Source organism: Aotus nancymaae, unplaced genomic scaffold (genome assembly GCF_030222135.1).
Source record: "Aotus nancymaae isolate 86718 unplaced genomic scaffold, 86718_ANA_hifiasm-v0.15.2.pri h1tg000003l, whole genome shotgun sequence".
NCBI lineage: Eukaryota > Metazoa > Chordata > Mammalia > Primates > Aotidae > Aotus > Aotus nancymaae.
The window spans coordinates 66,391,678-66,409,644 of NW_026988414.1; the positions used below are offsets into that span (position 1 = coordinate 66,391,678).

Below are 17,967 nucleotides of genomic sequence, written 5' to 3' on the forward strand. Positions count from 1 at the left end.
TAATTAGGAAACTGGACAAAATAGTGTAACAGTTATCTTCAAAATTAGACAGCAGCCAATGTGAGACAGTGATCCTTGAGAGAGCAGAAACAAATGAAGTGAGTCCTACAATCACCCAAGCTTTCCGAGCAGAAACCCAAACAAAGCCCAAAGGTCTTACTGAGCTGAAGAGACAGAATTTGGAGTTCAAGGAGACCAGAATGGCTAGAATTGACAGAGCAGAGTCCTAGAAAGGCAGGAACATGCAGAGAAAGAGCTAGAAATTGAATAGGAGTTTCCTTGCATCTGGCCTAATATTAGCCTCTGCAGTTATAAAGTGAAATCTTACAAAGCTAGAAACCAATTACTGTTTACGAAAGAAAATTTATGGGGAACTATAAGCCAAACAATTCTCAAAACTTATACAAGGTTGGGAATCTTTTAAATTCCAACAATCCAGTGTAGAGAGGCCTCATTAAACACATTGGAGAATTCAAGAAAGACATTAGAAGGATTATGCTTTAGCAGTGGGGCTAAACTAGCCCTCTAGTAGGGGTTACTCTCAACTCTTCTAAAATAAAAGCTCTAAAATTAGCCTCAAAAATTCAGCTATCAGTATTCAGCAGATACTACTTGCCAGGATCAAGTCCAATACTCTGGATTACAATAAAATCTAGCACTCAGCAACACAGGATTCACAACATGGGGCATCCAAATAAAAAGTAGACAAGCAAAGAATTTTTCTTCTGATTATGGATGAAAGACTATAACCAGGAAAAAGTCAGTAGAAATAGATGCCCCCCTCCCACACACACACCAGAAATAATGCACTTTGCAGACAGGACTTTAGAATAGTTATTATAAAAACTATATATGCTCAAAGAATTCATAGGAAACATGAACATAATGAGGAGAGAAATGGAAGACATAAAAAATCAAGTTGAACATTTATTTTTCAATGATGAAAATAAAATACCTGAAATAAAAATTTCACTTGATGGGATTAACTGGGCTAGAGATTAGATGCTACAGAAGAAATTATTGTGATATTGATGTTAAAGATCTGGAAATTATCCAAAATTACTACAAAATTGCTCTTTTCTAATACTAGAAAAAAGATTTTTTTTTTTCAAGACAGAGTCTCACTCTGTCACCAGGTGCCAGGCTGGACTGCAGTGGTGCGATCTCGGCTCACTGCAACCTCCGCCTCCTGGATTCAAGCAGTTCTCTTGCCTCAGCCTCCCAAATAGCTGGGATTACAGGAGCACACCACCACGCCCAGCTAATTTTTTTGTATTTTTAGTAGAGATGGAGTTTCACCATGTTGGCCAGGATGGTCTCGATCTCTTGACCTTGTGATCAGCCCACCTCGGCCTCCCAAAGTGCTGGGATTACAGGCATGAGCCACGGCGCCCGGCCTAGAAAAAAGAATTTTTTTAAATGAACACAATCTTAATATCTTTGAGACACTATCAAGAAGTCTATATGTGTTAAGTGGAGTCTCAAAAGGAGAAGAAAGAGAAAAGGGAACAAAAAATAATTTGAAGAAATAATGGCTGAAAAGTTTCCAAATTTGGTGAAGCTTGTAAGCCCACAGATCTAAGAACTCAAGGAACCCTAACCAGGATGAACCCAGAACCACACCAAAGCACATCAAAATCAAAATTTTGATAACCAGTGACTTAAAAGAAAATCTTAAAAATATTCACAGAAAACAGAACACATTAAGTCGAGAAACAAAGATAAGAATGACAGCAGACGTCTTGTCATAAGCTATGCAAGCCAGAAGATAATGGAAAGACATCTTTAAAATGTTGAAAGAAAAAAGTTATTCTAGAATTCTGTGCCCAGCAAATACATTTTCCAAAAATAAAAAGGTAAATAAAGACTTTTTCAGACAAATATGAGGGAATTCATTGTCAGTGGACCAGCATTACAAAAAATCTTAAAGGAAGTTATTTAGGATGAAGGAAACTGATACTAGATAGATAGCTAGATCTATACAAAGGAATAGTTTCACAAATTGTAAATGTGGATAAATAAAAATTTTTTTCTCACTTTCAAATTTTGTTAAAATATAATTATTTAAAGGCAAAATAAAGACATTGTATTATGGAGCTTATAGTGTACATAGAGGAAAGATGTATGAAAATACCATAAAAGATGAGAAGAAGGAAATGGAAATATACTGTTATAAGGTTTGTACAATATAAATGAAATACCCTAATATTACTTGAATGTAGACTATAAGAAGTTAAAGCAACATATTGTACTAAAACAACCATAAAAAAGAAAAACCTTCAAACAGGCTGCCAGAATTCAACCCATGATCAAAAATGGGGTCTTTGCCTGTTTTTACAAACACCATTGGAACACAGTCATGCCCATTCATTTACCTGTGGCCTGTGGTTGTAAAATTCTGCACTACATCAGCAGAATTTGAGTAGTTACCACAAAAAGCTTATAGCTCTCAAAGCCTGAGATATTTACTTTATGACTCTTTACAGGAAAAGTTTGCCAACCCGTGGCTTAGAAGCAAATAGTAGAGATTAGTAGAATGCTAAGAAGTAGCCCAGCTAACCCAAAAGAAAGCAAGAAAAGAAGAAAAAAAGGAACAAAGAACAGATGGGGCAAATAGATGGTAGATTTGAACCTAGCCATATCAGTAATTAGATTAAATGTGAATGGTCTAAACAGTCCATTTAAAAGCCCAAATGTCAGACTGTTTAAAAGAGCAAGACACAACTGTACAATGTTTGCGAGACACCTATTTCAATTATGAAGATACGTCATCCAACAATAATCGTCAGATTGTTTAAAGCAAAAATAACATGGCCAGGCGCGATGGCTCACAGCCGTAATCCCAACGCTTTGGGAGGCAGAGGCAAGCAGATCACTTGAGGTCAGGACTTTGAGACCAGCTTGGCCAACGCGGTAAAACCCCCATCTCTATTGGAAATACAATAGTTAGCTGGGTGTGATGGCGGTCACCTGTAATTCTAGCTACTCAGGAGGCTGAGGAGAATCACTTGAACTCAGGAGGCAGAGGTTGCAGTGAGCCAAGATCACACCACTGCACTCCAGCCTGGGCAACAGAGGGAGACTGTGTTTCAAAAAATAATAATAACATGGGGTTTATAATTTATGAGAAGAGGCAAAACTAATGTATAAGGACAAACCATTCAGTGATTTACCAAAGCTTGGGGGTCACGGTGGAGTTGACTGTAAAGTTTTTAAACTTTTACACAGCAAACTTTTTGAGGTGACTTCAAAAACTTTTTGAGGTGAGCTTAAAAACTTTAAAGGTTTCTAAACCTGGGGCTGGGAGGGAGATGATGAAAACAGAATGAGCAAAGGCTTAATGGTTTTTTTTTTTTTTGAGACAGTGATTAAAACAGTCTAGTTGAAATGCAAAGATTGGTCTGAGGATGACTGGATGTCTAGTACTTTAAAGGTTTTAAACTTAAACACAGCAAACTTTGGAGGTGTTGGAAGTGTTCTATATCTTGATTGTGGTGTGGTTGCATGGATGTAGACATTCGTCAAACTCATCAAACTACATACAAAACAGCTGCAGTAAAACTGATTTTTAAATGAAATTTATTTCAAAAAATAAAGTGAAACAAGAGAAGAAATTTCTCTTCAGATATTCAGAAGTTTTTAGAAGTTAAAATAGAGGGAAATGCAGTAAGTTATGTTGGTCTGCTAAATGCTGGCCTGAAGACCAGGCTGTATTGGATTGGTTTCTGATTCAGTAAGTCTGGAGTAGAACACAGAAAGCTTTATTTTTTAAATATGTACAGCCAAGCTGAGGAGCTATTTATTTGCATAACTTTCATTGTCTTTATTAAAAGAAATATCCCTGTTGTTCAGAAAGAAAATCCCATTTAGAGTATACATAAAAAACATTATTCTAAAATCTCATGAGCAGTATTTTTGCTCAAAGAATATACCAAACTGCTCCTGGAGGCCAGGACAGGATCGTGCTCATGTTTCTCTCCACAGCACCTCATACTGTATCTGGCACATGGTAAGGTATCAGTAAATATGTGTGAGTGAGTGCTTTTTTTTTGAGACGGCGTTTCGCTCGTTACCCAGGCTGGAGTACAATGGCGCAATCTCAGCTCACCGCAACCTCCGCCTCCTGGGTTCAGGCAATTCTCCTGCCTCAGCCTCCTCAGTAACTGGGATTACAGGCACGCACCACTACGCCCAGCTAATTTTTTGTATTTTTAGTAGAGACGGGGTTTCACCATGTTGACCAGGATGGTCTTGATCTCTTGACCTCATGATCCACCCGCCTCGGCCTCCCAAAGTGCTGGGATTACAGGCATGAGCCACCGCGCCCGGCCAAGTGAGTGCTTTTAAATGACTGTGGATTCTTCTCAGAATGAAGTGTCATTTTGAAATGTATTCATTCTGAAGTGTAGTCCATTAAATGGGAAAAGATGCAGCTCCTTTTCAGGCCAAATTAATGATTTTCTGAGTCATTATGTTAGTTCATATGTTTAGTAGACATACTATTTATTCACCATTTACTCAACAAATATTGTTTCCTGTATGTACCAGACACCATTCTAGATGTAGGAGTGAACAAAACAGACCAAATATGCATTCATGGAACTTCCCTTTAAGAGGGGAGTACTGAGAATTAACAGATCTATATGAAGAAATATAGTGTGTTGATGGTGCTAAATGTTTAGAAGAACACTGAAGCAAGAGAAAAGGGAAAGGGAGTATCTGAGCTGGGAGGATATTGCTGCTGCATACTAGGTGATTGGGAAAGGCTTCCCTTAAAAAGGTAGCATTCAGGCAGAAATCCAAAGGAAAGGAGCAAGCCAGGCATATACAATCTGTAGAAGCAGAGTATTCCAGGGACACGGAGCCACAAAGCAAGAGCGTACCTGGCAGGGAGGCCAGTGAGCTGAAGCAGAGTGGGCATGGAGAGGAGTGGCAAGGTGAGAGTATGGGGCAGCTCACAAGGGCCTTGGGGACCTCTGGGAAGACTTTCCATTTTGGCACTGAGTTGGAAAGGCTTTGGAGGTTTTGGGCAAAGAAGTGACGTGGTCTGACTTAGGTTTCAAAGGCATCACTTTAGCTGCTGTGTTGAACACAAACTATAATAGAGCAAGTATAAAACTAGGGAAACCAGCTCAGTAGCATTGTTGAGGAAAGGGTGCATATAGTCTGGCAAAAATGTTTCCTTATAAACATCACACTGGTTTTACAGTTCTACTGACTGGGCTTTGGAAATTATTTTCTTTCGGCTAGTATTTTACTCAGATACAGCTTAAATTGCCACAGTAGCAATGTAAATTATTTTCTAAATATAGTGAAATATACAACTTTTTCTAGCTTTGTGGATTACCAGTTGATAATAATAATATGCTTATAGAGTGTTGGACAGTTTAAAAAGGAGTTTTGCATTCGTTATCTCATCTGATCCTCACAGTTCTTTAATACCGACATGGTAACTGTTAACTCCCTACAGAGTTGGAAACTAAAACATCACATGCCAAGGCCAAAGTCATGTGCCAAATTTGTGACAGGATCAAAAAAACCTCGGTCATCTGTCTCCTAGCCCAGATTCATTGACTCTGTTAAAGGAGACTGTTATGTTCAAATTATGTCTCAAGATTGCTGATCAAGAGGACATTTCTATTAGCCAATATAATGTATCATTTAAAAAAGCCATCAACCAGTAAGCAAGATACTGTGCTTGGTAGCAATACATTTAAAGATGTATAAAGTATACACCTACCATGTGAACTTATTTTTTTGGATATTGATACTGATAACAGCAAAGGTATTAAGTAACTCTTAGTATAAAATGTCATAAAAGCCGAGTGTGGGGGCAAACACCTGTAGTCCCATTGACTTGTGAGGCTGAGGCAGAAGGATCACTTGAGCCTGGAAGTTTGACGTCAGCCTGGGCAACATAGCAAGACCCTGTCTCTGAAATACATATATACATATATTACATACATAAATCATATGCTTTTTCCCAAACAAAAGGTACAGACAGTAGATGCTACAACAGTTCAAAGGAGGTAGTGACTTTGATGGCCTGAAACGAAGGATGGGCAGGATTCAGATAGCTGGAAAATATAGAGGAGGCTTCTAAACCTGGGGGTAGGAGGGAGATGAAGCAAACAGAATGAACAAAGCCTTAATGATGTTTTTTTTTTCTTTTGAGATAGTGATTAAAACAGTCTCACTGGAATGCAAAGACTGATTTGAGGATGACTGGATGTCTGCTATTTTCACACATAAAGTACTTCTGAAAACCAGGTTGAGAGGAGAGTGTACAAAAGTCATACAGTAGTAGGCTCACGTGTATGTTAAAAAGATGTCGGAAAGCTGGAAAAATGCAGTCAGGTTCTTATTTACAGCTTGTCTTTTAGAATATAGCTTAGCAGTTTTGTTGTTTCATTATTTTCTCTTTCCATTGATCCACTTAAGTCAGATGTATCTGATTGAAACTAAAGATTTCCTGCTTTTAGCATACCTCTTAATTTCCGGGCAGCACCTTCTTCCAGGAGCTCAAAATATTTGTTCATTAACGGTCTCCATCTGATGTGGTGGCTTAAGAATAGTTTAGGGCAAACTTGCCCAGCCCGTGCTCCACAGGCCACATGAGGCACGGGATGGCTTTGAGTGCAGCCCAACACAAATTTGTAAACTTTGTTAAAACATTACGGGTTTTTTTTTTTTTTTGGCCCCCTTTTTTTTTTAAGCTCATTAGCTATCTTAGTGTATTTTATATGTGACCCAAGACAGTTCTTCCAATGTGGCCTAGGGAAGCCAAAAGATTGTACACTCCTAATTTAGGGTGTCAATATATGAAAGAACAAATTGTCCAGAAGAAAAATATTTAAAGCTGAGGGCCCATGATAAGAACTAGATTTAAAAAATAAGACCAAGCTATGTAGAATCTAACATTTGTTGCAGTTCAGCAAACATTTAAGTGTCTACTGTGGCTGTCTATGATGTGTTGTGCTAACTGCTGGGGCACACTTGAAGGCACAACCCTATTCTTAAGGAATTCATGTTCTGGTGTATGTGGGGCATGTCAGAGAATACTTAACCTCCTCCTTAAGGAGAGAAATGATGTAGTGAAAGTGTTATATTTAAGGTTTAATATGATGGTGGTATAAAAATTATGTTGAAAAATTAGAGAAAACTAGAGGCCAAGAGACCAGGGACTTGCCAGTAAAGGGAACATTTATATTAGCAATATTTTTTTTGAGACAGGTCTCGCTCTGTTGCCCAGGCTGGAATGCAGTGGTACCAGCTTGGTTCACTGCAACCTCTGCTTCCCAGGTTGAAGCAATTCTCCTGCCTCAGCCTCCTGAGTAACTGAGATTACAGGTACCCGCCACCATGCCCGACTGATTTTTGTATTTTTAGTAGAGATGAGGTTTCGCTATGTTGGCCAGGCTGGTCTCGAACTTGTGACCTCAAGTTGATCTGCCTGCCTCAACCTCCTAAAGTGTTGGGATTACAGGAGTGAGCCACTGCTATCAGCCATGTATTAGTAAATTTAATTTATCATTCAAAAAGCCATCAATCAGCCAGGCACGGTGGCTCACACCAGTAATCCCAGCACTTTGGGAGGCTGAGGTGGGTGGATCACCTGAAGTCGGGAGTTTGAGACCAGCCTGACCAACGTGGAGAAACACTGTCTCTACTAAAAATACAAAATTAGTTGAATGTGGTGGCGCATGCCTGTAATCCCACCTACTCGGGAGGCTGAGGCAGGAGAATCACTTGAACCCGGGAGAGCATGTCTTTATAGCAAGCCCTTCAGATAACACTCACTATAACCTCTATCAGGAGGCTGTATGAATTCAAGGTGGTATGCACAGGCAGATGTAAGCTCTTTTTATTGGTATCATCACCCCAGGAAATAAGTTCACAGGGTAGGAGTATACTTTATACATCTTTAAATGTATCCCTTCCAAGCACAGTATCTTGCTCACTGATTGATGGCTTTTTTTTTTTTTTTTGAGACAGAGTTTCACTCTTGTTGCCCAGGCTGGAGTGCAATGGTCCAATTTTGGTCACTACAACCTCCGTCTCCCCGGTTCTCTTATCACTGAAACAGAATCATCAACATAAAATAATAACACATACTTGTGGTTTCCATTCTTTATTTATTCATCCATTCAACAAATGTTTATTGAGCACTTGAACTATACCTGGCACTCTTTCAGGGGCTGGGAAGTACAGTAGTTAAGGAAAGAGACAAAGTCCCTGCCTTCATGGAATTTACATTCAAATGTCAGTTGTCAGGCACCACTAAATGAGCTAATATATAAGAAAATGCCTAGCACATTGCCTGTCACATAAGTACGGTTCAGTAATAGTTACTGTGTTTGAACTTGAAATTTGAATCAAGTATCTACTCTTGGCAAGATAATTAGTTGCTGTACCCTTTTGCCGGACGGAAGGTCAGGAGAAGATTAACCCATTTACAAGTTTTTTTTAAATGTTGTACGAAAAAAAGTGAGTCTTCTGTTCAGTGTCAGTATAGTTGAAGTTATATGCTGTTTCAAATGTAACCACTTGTCTCTGCTGGACCACTTTTGCCATAAAAGCAGCATTGAAGCAGGTGCTGCTCTCTGCCATCAAAAGTGGTGTGTTCTTGTCCTCCTTGGATGGTTTTTGTGGGCTCCCTGAATTCCTGAAAAGGCTCATTGTTGTCACTGAGGATGCTTCACAGAAATCCTTTGTGTCATTACTTAGCAACTGACTGCTTTGGTGAAATCTATGTCAATTCTTTTGTTAACTATAACAGCAGTCAAAAATAATGTCAGAGAAGAGAAGGATAAATGAAACAAAGACTAATAAGTGCATGCATGTACACACATATACACATCTTTTAGATAAATTTTTAGGTATTCTCTGAAGTAGCATTTGCCTTGTAAAACATGGGAAATTCTAATTCTACATTCATTTCGTCTTCATTTCCTTCAAATACGACCTGTTACCCGTAGCAAATGAATGATTTTTCCTTGTTGGCCTTCCCTTCGGCCTTACTATTATTTAGATGGGAGGACTATCTTGATAATTATACATATAGAGCAAAACTCATCCTTTTTGTGCAAATTCTTTGCAAGAAGATTACATTTTCTTGTCTACCTACTTTTCCTGAAAAACTGGGGATAGGATGATGGGTGTATTTACTGTTGTTGTAAGCCAAGGTTTGATTTCACTTTCACTTGAAATCAACTCTTGCTTCTGTAGTAAACCAGACATTGTTAAAAGTGGAGGAGTTAAGACCTTACATTTTACCTTCAGATAAAAAAAAAGCTTTTCATTAAATTTGATACTTGAATTTCAGATTGTGCAAATGGTGTCATTTCTGCAACATGTTGTGTGCGTATGTGCTTTTAAAGAACAAATGCTGTAGATATATGGAATTGGTTACATGGAATTTTCTGGTCCCATTTTAGACGTGAAACCCTCCAATATGCTAGTAAACACAAGAGGACAGGTCAAGCTGTGTGATTTTGGAGTTAGCACTCAGGTATGTCTCTTTTTCCTCCCAGTGTGTTCTCTTCTCTGCAACAACCTCCTTTTATTTTCAGTCTGTTCTCTGGGTTGAAAAATCACCTAGCTGCCAGACAAACAGAATCACTGCATCTTTTCCTCGGCTGGGAGTGTGTTATTCATTTTTAATCTCTGAGCCAGTTTCCTTCATCAGAATATGATTGTTCATTGTTTAATGACAGTAAAAACTGCTGATATTGTAATTACTACTTACGAATAGCAAACTTCATTGATATGCAGCTTTGATATGAAAGCGTTTTGGCCAGACAAAAGGGAGGGCAGAGTGGGAGCTGTGCCTGGGGAGCCCAACTGGCCCACAATAAAAATTAATATTGGGAGCAACAATGGTGGAGGGCCATTACAATGTGCAGCACAAATTTTAATTAATTTCCATTTTGGGCCTCCCCTGAGAAACCCAGTGATAGTGACCCATGAGCGTGCTGTGATGTTGATTTGAATTGCAGCCACCTTTACTCCCAGCCAAACACGAAGACCAAAGCGAAGGTCATCGTTGTATTATGAGTTGTCAAAGTCTGTTATCCCTCCAGCGTATTTAGTGTTCGTTTCATTCTAGTAATGCATGGGGCTTCATTCACATCTTGAGCCATCTGACTTAAAAATTGAGTGTGTTCAAATTCTGCTTTAAATTGACTTTTTATATCAGACGGGTTTGGGGTACTAAAGCGATAAGCATCCTGCTTAAGTGAATTAAGGTTATCTGCTATAAACTGTAATGCTGTGCTTGTTTAAATTGGAAGTCACATTCAAAAGAAAAGAGAGATTTAATCATTTTTAATGCCTTTGTAGATAAATTTGTTCCCTTTTACATAATTTTTAGTTGATTTATACGAATGATGATTGTAGGTTAAATGAGGAATAATTGCCCATTTTATTTCCACATTATCTTTATATTGTTTTAACAGACTGTTTTGTCTCATAGCTGGTGAATTCTATAGCCAAGACGTATGTTGGAACAAATGCTTATATGGCGGTAAGTAAACTTATGCAAAAATAACATTTAAAACCAACATCTTTATCTTTATGTACTTGGTAATGTATAATTCTTGAATTAATTCCACAGCTTTAGCCTAGCAGATCATAAATTACAAAGTCAATCTAGTCATGATCTGATTTTTAAATCTTTCTGAAAGACATTAGGGTTTTTACAGGAGCTATCAACTTATCTGACTTTGTTGACTTAACTGGTTGGTTCAAGTGTGAAATCGCTGAGTTTTGAAGTTTAATCCTACAGAAAAATTGCACCTTGTAGCATATTGGCCACTTTTCCACATTTCTTATTTAATTAACCCTCAAGTATACCCAAATGTCAGTCAATAAAATTGGTTGTTTTTTCTTGGAATACAAACATGCTTTGTCACCAGATCAGAATTAAATTATTATGTAGCCAAATTTTATTTATGGATCTCTGAATGTAAGGGTTTAGGGGGGCAGTTCTCTATAGAACTTGTACCTCTATATTTTGTTTACTTGTTTGATTTATGCCTATTATAAGATTAATTGCACTGAAATAAACTTACCAACAATAAAAAATAGAAGCGTAAGGCTGTTTCAAAGACCATTGTAGACTTGGCTTTTGAGTAAGGGCAATTATTTGTGTTCATAAAAGTACTTTAGTTTATGGGTTTCCATGGTAAACTTGAGAGTCAGAGGGAAAAAAATTAAACAGGAATCTTATCTAGTGTTATTTTTGGAGCAAAGTTTTGTCTTCCTATAACAACTTAAGGATATTTTTTGTAAGAAAGCTCTAAATTTATTTAGGTACTCTCTTTCATCTCTAATAGTCTTTGTTTATAGATCATGAAATTAAATGATGTTAATATAGATAAAACCATGAGTCTTATTCTCAGTATTCTTTGTTTATATATATTATCTTGATTAAAAGATTTAGGGATGGAACCGTATTCTAAACCTATTTTTAACCTAAACTTTATTCTCAGAACAATACAAAACATTTTGTTTTCATTCAGATACGAGCATAGCTCATTTTTGTCTTGCATTGTTTTTAAAGAAAGTTTATACTTTCTTGTTTGTTGAAGCATGGTAATAGGACAAAAATAAATTAACCTCTGACGTCATCTGTTTTTATAAAACTTAATCACCTTCCTTCCTGTACCAAGTTAGATGATATTGGTGAGCCACCTTTATAGCCTTGCTGAATGCTACAGTTGCAGTCTTTGAAAGAATATGAAACACTGTAATTTTTTAAAAGGTAGGGGGACATGACTGTAAATGAAACAATTGCTCGACTACCCAGCATGTTCTTAGTAGGCTTAAATCCCTCTGATAATTAAATTGCATTATATTTGAATGTACAAGTCCAGATTACAGTTGTCTTTCCCAGGTGTACATTAAAGGAATTAGTTTTTTATTTTTGTTTATGGATGAATGTGATGCATCCATCTGTTAATTGAAAATGTGAGGATTGAAATTATGAAATGTTAGCTCAGATTGACATAACTAAAATTGCTTTGCTTCTTGGGTGAGTGAATTCTAGTCATCAGCTTTGTAGTTCAAGCTATAAAAAGCATAAGATACCTAGAAAAGGAGCAATAATAGCAAAGCGGTATCTTATGCTTTTTTTAGCTTGAACTACAAAACTGAGCTTTGCTCAGTTCAGTAGGAGGCTCCTATTACCCAAGTACTTACCTACATGGTGTGAGGTTGGGGATGGGAGGAGGTGGAAATAACCTATATCATTATAATAAAGGTGTGAATCCCTGAATCCCTGCCTTTTATCTGCTGACAGTTTCTTGAGAGAGGAGAGCTGAGCTTTTTTTTTTTTTTAACCACACTGGTTTTCATTTTAGATGGTTTATTTTATAATTTTGAGTTCAGCATGAGGCCCTATGCCAAATATCCATGAACTATAGTTATTAGGCCAAATTCAATTTACTGGAACAATGTACCGATCATTCTTCTAAGCTCTTACTGCCTATTTTTGTAAATAAAGTTTTATTGGGATATGTCCACACCCATTTGTTTATATATTATTATGCATGGCCGCTTTAGCACTACAGTGGCAGAGTTAAGTAGCTGTGACAGTTGTAGCAGAGAGCATATGGCCCATAACATGAAAAATATTTTCTAGCTGACCCTTTACTGAAAAAGTTTGCCAGCCCCTGGTTTGTGGCAGTGAAAGCTGTATCTGAAACTGAGCACCTTCAATTAATCAACCAGCATTTACTGAGCACCTTCTGTGCTGCTAGACAGGTACAGTGGACCCATTCTATAATCCACATAAGACTTGAGTGAAACAGGAAACATGACATTAAATGTAGCAGCATTATGTGTGACATAATAAAGACTTAAATTGTACCAAACATACATTTAGAAAATAAGATGTACAGTGTACAAATGTGAGGAGTCAAACAGTATGTGGAAAGGGTGCTTGCACAAGAGACAGATCACTGTGAAAGGATGAGCAAAGACACAGAAATAGAAGGCGTAGGTGAGGGTGAAGAAGTGGGGAAGAGGACAAATAAAAAATTGCAGGAATATATAATTAGAAGTCATTTGATGCCCTGGTTTTACGTATTTCCCTCACTTTATATTCATGCATACTTCTGTACAGTGATAAACATCAGTAATAATAATAGCTTACACTTAAGTAGCTTTATGTGCCAGTCACTCTTCTTACATAGATGAACTCTTTTAAATCCTCACAACACTATGACGTAGGTAATATTATTATTTTCATTTTAGAGGTAAAGAAACTGAAGCATGAGAAGTTAACTTACCCAAGTTCACGAAGCTAATAAGTGTCCGTCAGAACTCAAAATTAAGTGATCGGCCTTCAGAGACTAAATTTTTAATTGCTGTGCCTTTCATGATTCCCATATTATTTATGTGTCTCTCCCAGTCTAGATTATGACTTTCACAGTGGCAAGATTTATTCTGCTCACTCTATATATCCAGCACCTCACACAGTGTCAGACGAGTGAATTAGTTCATGAACACTGCATTCCAAAAGTGTCTTGTTCACTAATATAAGCAGAGCATTTAACTTTTCATGTTAGGAATCTTGCTTGTGTTACAAAGTATAGATGACCCAACATTACTCAAATACAGCCGACGAGGCTACTCAAATATTGAAAAGAAAATATATCAGAATGAAATAGCCCCGCATATTGGAATAATCTCACTTTATTCTCCTGTAATCTGAAGTGTAAGATATAGAAAAGATAATTAGGGTCCGGGCGTGGTGGCACATGCCTGTAATCCCAGCACCTTGGGAGGCTGAGGTGGGCATATCTCCATCAAGAGACTGAGACCACCCTGGCCAACATGGTGAAACCTCCTCTCTACTAAAAATACAAAAATTAGCTGGACGTGGTGGTGAACACCTGTAATCCCAGCTACTCCAGAGGCTGAGGCAGGAGGATCACTTGAACCCTGGAGGCAGAGGTTGTGGTGAGCCGAGATCACGCCACTGCACTCCAGCCTGGCAACAGAGTGAGACTCCATCAAAAAAAAAAAAAAAAGAAAGAAAAGAAAGAAAAGATAATTTGGAAAAAGACAGGGAGGCTTTTGTAACATCATTAGTCATTTAGAAAAACCAAGTATGTGCATATTAAGCAGTGTGCTTATAGGAGACTTGAGAAGTCATCTTGGTCCAGCCTCCTCATTGACCAGTGAGGAGACTGAGACCTGGAAAAGTGAAGTGTCATGCTCAAGGACATACTGTTTTTTAGGGGCAGATAATTATTTAATAGGTTCAAAAGACACCTTCATTCAAAGCATGAAAGATTTTCAACCACATTTTTAAAGGATTTCATCCATAAGGATTATAAAAGGGATCTAGAAGCTTGCAGCTTATATTAAACCATTTTTTCAGAAATTCTTTTTTTTTCCCCCTAAGATAGAGTCTCACTCTGTCACCCAGACTGGAGTACAGTGGCATGATCTCAGCTCACTGCAACCTCCATCTCCTGAGTTAAAGCGATTCTCCTGCCTCAGCCTCCAGAGTAGCTGGGATTACAGGCACACGCCATCACTCCTGTGTAATTTTTGTATTTTTAGTAGGGACAGGGTTTCTCCATGTTGGCCAGGCTAGTCTCAAACTCCTGGCCTCAAGTGATCCACCGCCTTGGCCTCCCAAAATGCTGAGATTACAGGTGTGAGCCACCATACCCAGCCCAGAAATTCCAATTACTAAAAATTTTATTCTGTTTTTAAGATAGAAGTTCCTAAAACTTTAACCAACTAGTCAGTCTTTCTGGCTTACTATCATTTTAAAAAATATAAAAATTGGCACTATTGTTATGATTAACTGAAGTTTTAAAATGAAAAAATCTTACTCAAATACTTGGCCTTTGGGATCAAAAAGTCAATCTAAATAACCATTCTTATCTCCAGAACATTTTTTTCTGCCCAAGCTATTCCAATTCTTGGAAATTGTCTTTACTTGGAATAAAACCCAGACACATTGCATGATCCAACTCAGTTGGCTATGCTCATGTGGTGGTAGTGATGGTAGTGGTGACAACTGGAAGGAGGCTAACACTAACTCAGCATTCCCATGTGGCGTGCACTGAAGCATATTATGGGGTTGATATAATCTTCACACAACCCCAGAAGAGTACATATTATTACTACTGTTTATTATTACTATCTTCATTTTACAGATGAGGAAACCAAAGGTAAAATATCTGTAACCCAAGGTTTCAGAGTTGGCACATCATAAAAGGCAATTTAATTAGGACATCAGCCTCTAGTTTCTGCTAATAGCAGACAGAGTTATTTAGATCAACTCTTCTGTTTAAATATGCTGGCTAATCTTTTTTTTTTAACCATCCCAAATGCACTGAAGAGCTAAAAAGACAGTGGGCTACTCCTGGGACAATTTTTGAATGAAATCCTACCACAGAGAGGAAAGTAGAATGGGAGACCCATCACTGCTTATTCCTGAGGGCATTTGCCTGAATCACAGTCAGGCAAGAGTGGCAGCGGCCAAGGTTCAGGGCCCGCCTAAGTCAGAAGGTCTCAGAAGAGATCTCTGTTCCATGCCAAAAGCCTAAATGGCTAACCTCAGCATAAGGGCAAACTAGATCTAAAACTGCTCCTCTTCCCACAGTCCCAGGAGACTGAAGAGGAGATATCTGGAGCTAAGCAGAGAAGCAGAAGAAATAGGAAAAGTGGAACAAGCTCTGAACATAGCCTAGCCCTGGCATAGATTTGCACCCTGGGTGTATGTATACATGTCCTGGGTTAGACAAGGCACTTCATGCTGAGAAGTGGTTTGAGGCGGTCTCCACCTTAGGCCTCAGAGTACCTCTCCAAAATTTTTCTTTCTTTCTTTCTTTTTTGAGACTGTTGTCAGGCTGGAGTGCAGTGGCGCAATCCCGGCTCACTGCAACCTCTGCCTCCTGGGTTCAAGCGATTCCTCCACCTCAGCCTCCCGAGTAGATGGGACCATAGGCACGTGCCACCACACCTGGCTAATTTTTGTATTTTTAGTAGAGGTGGGGTTTCACCATGTTGGCCAGGATGGTCTCAATCTCTTGACCTTGTGATCCACCCACCTCAGCCTCCCACAGTGCTGGGATTACAGGCGTGAGCCACTGCGCCCAACCTCAAAATTTTTCTTTCAAGAGGAAAAACTAGCAAGCAAAGAGAACTGGGCACACAAGAAAACAAACCCATCTGAAGAAGATCAGCAGGAACAGCAGGCAGCAGAAACAGATGCATACAGACTTAAGATCACAAATTTTTGAAGTGACATATTTTTTTGAAGTGACAAATTTTCAAAGTCCTAAACAAAACTTCTAGATTAAAATTTAAAACTCACTGTATTTGATAGCATGTTAGACACAGGAGAAGAGAGAATTGGTGAACTGGAAGATAGATCTGAATTCAAGCAGTCTAACTCTAGAGCCTGTTTAACCAGTGTTCTGTCTGCCTACATGGGGATCTTGCCAATGAAAAAAAAAAAAATCCTCATCACTTGTGATACATATTTTGACTATACACTAGCCTGAAGTTTTCGTGCCTATTTTGTTAATTTTCAAGGTAGCCTGAGTCTGAACAGAAATTCCTTTCTTGGAAGAGATAAGGGATATTCCTTGGTATCTTCCTGCTTTTGACAAATATTGTTGTAAACAGACGACTCTGGAATTAACTAACTAAATGTGGATTCTTGTCAAGGCTGAGTCACAGAGGGCATCGAGGGAGTATAGTGTGGGCACCAGCCTGAAGGACTACTCTTTAAGATCCTCTATAAATTCTACTTATGAGATCATCACCACTCTTTACTGTTCTTATTAAGAATAGATCAGAGGCCGGGCACGGTGGCTCACGCCTATAATCCCAGCGCTTTGGGAGGCCAAGGCGGGTGGATCACAAGGTCAGGAGATCAAGACCATCCTGGTCAACAAGGTGAAACCCCATCTCTACTAAAAATACAAAAATTAGCTGGGCATGGTGGCATGCGCCTGTAGTCCCAGCTACTTGGGAGGCTGAGGCAGGAGTATTGCTTGAACCCAGGAGGCGGAGGTTGTGGTGAGCCGAGATTGCGCCATTGCACTCCAGCCTGGGTAACAACAGCAAAAATTCCGTCTTAAAAAAAAAAAAAAAGATCAGAGTTTTTTTCATTTTGTTTGCTTGTCACTTAAACCTCACTACAAAGGTGTTTTAGACAAGAGTCATGTTTTTCCTATTATGTAGCTTTTCACACTGAGGACAGCTGTCATGTGAGAAAGTAACCTCAGTTTTAGCTTTTTAGGTGCTAAATATCCATCACAGAGATTCTATCAACAATGTGATACCTGGTAGCTGGTTTTGTTTTTTTTTCAGTGGAGAGGACAGGGCAAGCCACGTTGGCTTCAGCTTTGAATTGTGCAGCCTCGGGCCGTCATATCCTGGCTGCATAAATTCAGAATGTTTTGGTGCTCATCTTGTGTCTAAATCACTTCCAGGGGCCTGGGCATATTTCCCAATCTCTGTCTACCTTAAGAATTGTTTAGGATAGACACGTGGCGCTTGCTGTCGGCTTTTACTGAACGTTCTTGCTCAAGCACTCCATCACAGCAGTAATCTTGTTTCATTAGCTTATTGCAAGGATAATTTTCCCAACGAGGGGTCATCAGAATCTCACCCTTAAAGAGTTCTCTTATATGCCATCTAATATCTGTGAACATTATCACTTTTTCTATTTTTTTCTTTTTAAGTTTGATTTGATTTTTCTATGCTTTATTATCAGCTTACAGTTTGCATTTGTTTTGATAGTTCAGTGGGCAAATGTAATGAGTGTGTTTAACCTCCTTTTTGGTCCTGCCCAGATATTTTGTATGTGGGCTCCACTTTTGTGTGTGTGTGTGTGTGTTTGTTTGTTCTGTATTCTGGATGAAATGCTTGATACCTGTCAATCAGCAGAATGAAGAAATGGAGAGAGGAAGGAAAAAGGACAGGGAGCAG

At 38.6% G+C, this 17,967-nt stretch overlaps 1 protein-coding gene across 6 annotated transcripts in view; it reads left to right on the top strand.

Moving 5' to 3' along the window:
- MAP2K5 (mitogen-activated protein kinase kinase 5) overlaps positions 1-17,967 on the top strand; it is a 264,089-nt gene that overhangs the window by 141,312 nt on the left and 104,810 nt on the right. For all 6 annotated transcript variants that reach the window (XM_064381982.1, XM_064381992.1, XM_064381988.1 and 3 more), the window contains 2 exons: positions 9,438-9,511; positions 10,475-10,525. In XM_064381982.1, the coding sequence (XP_064238052.1) occupies positions 9,438-9,511; positions 10,475-10,525 (125 nt within the window). The remainder of the gene's footprint in view (positions 1-9,437; positions 9,512-10,474; positions 10,526-17,967) is intronic.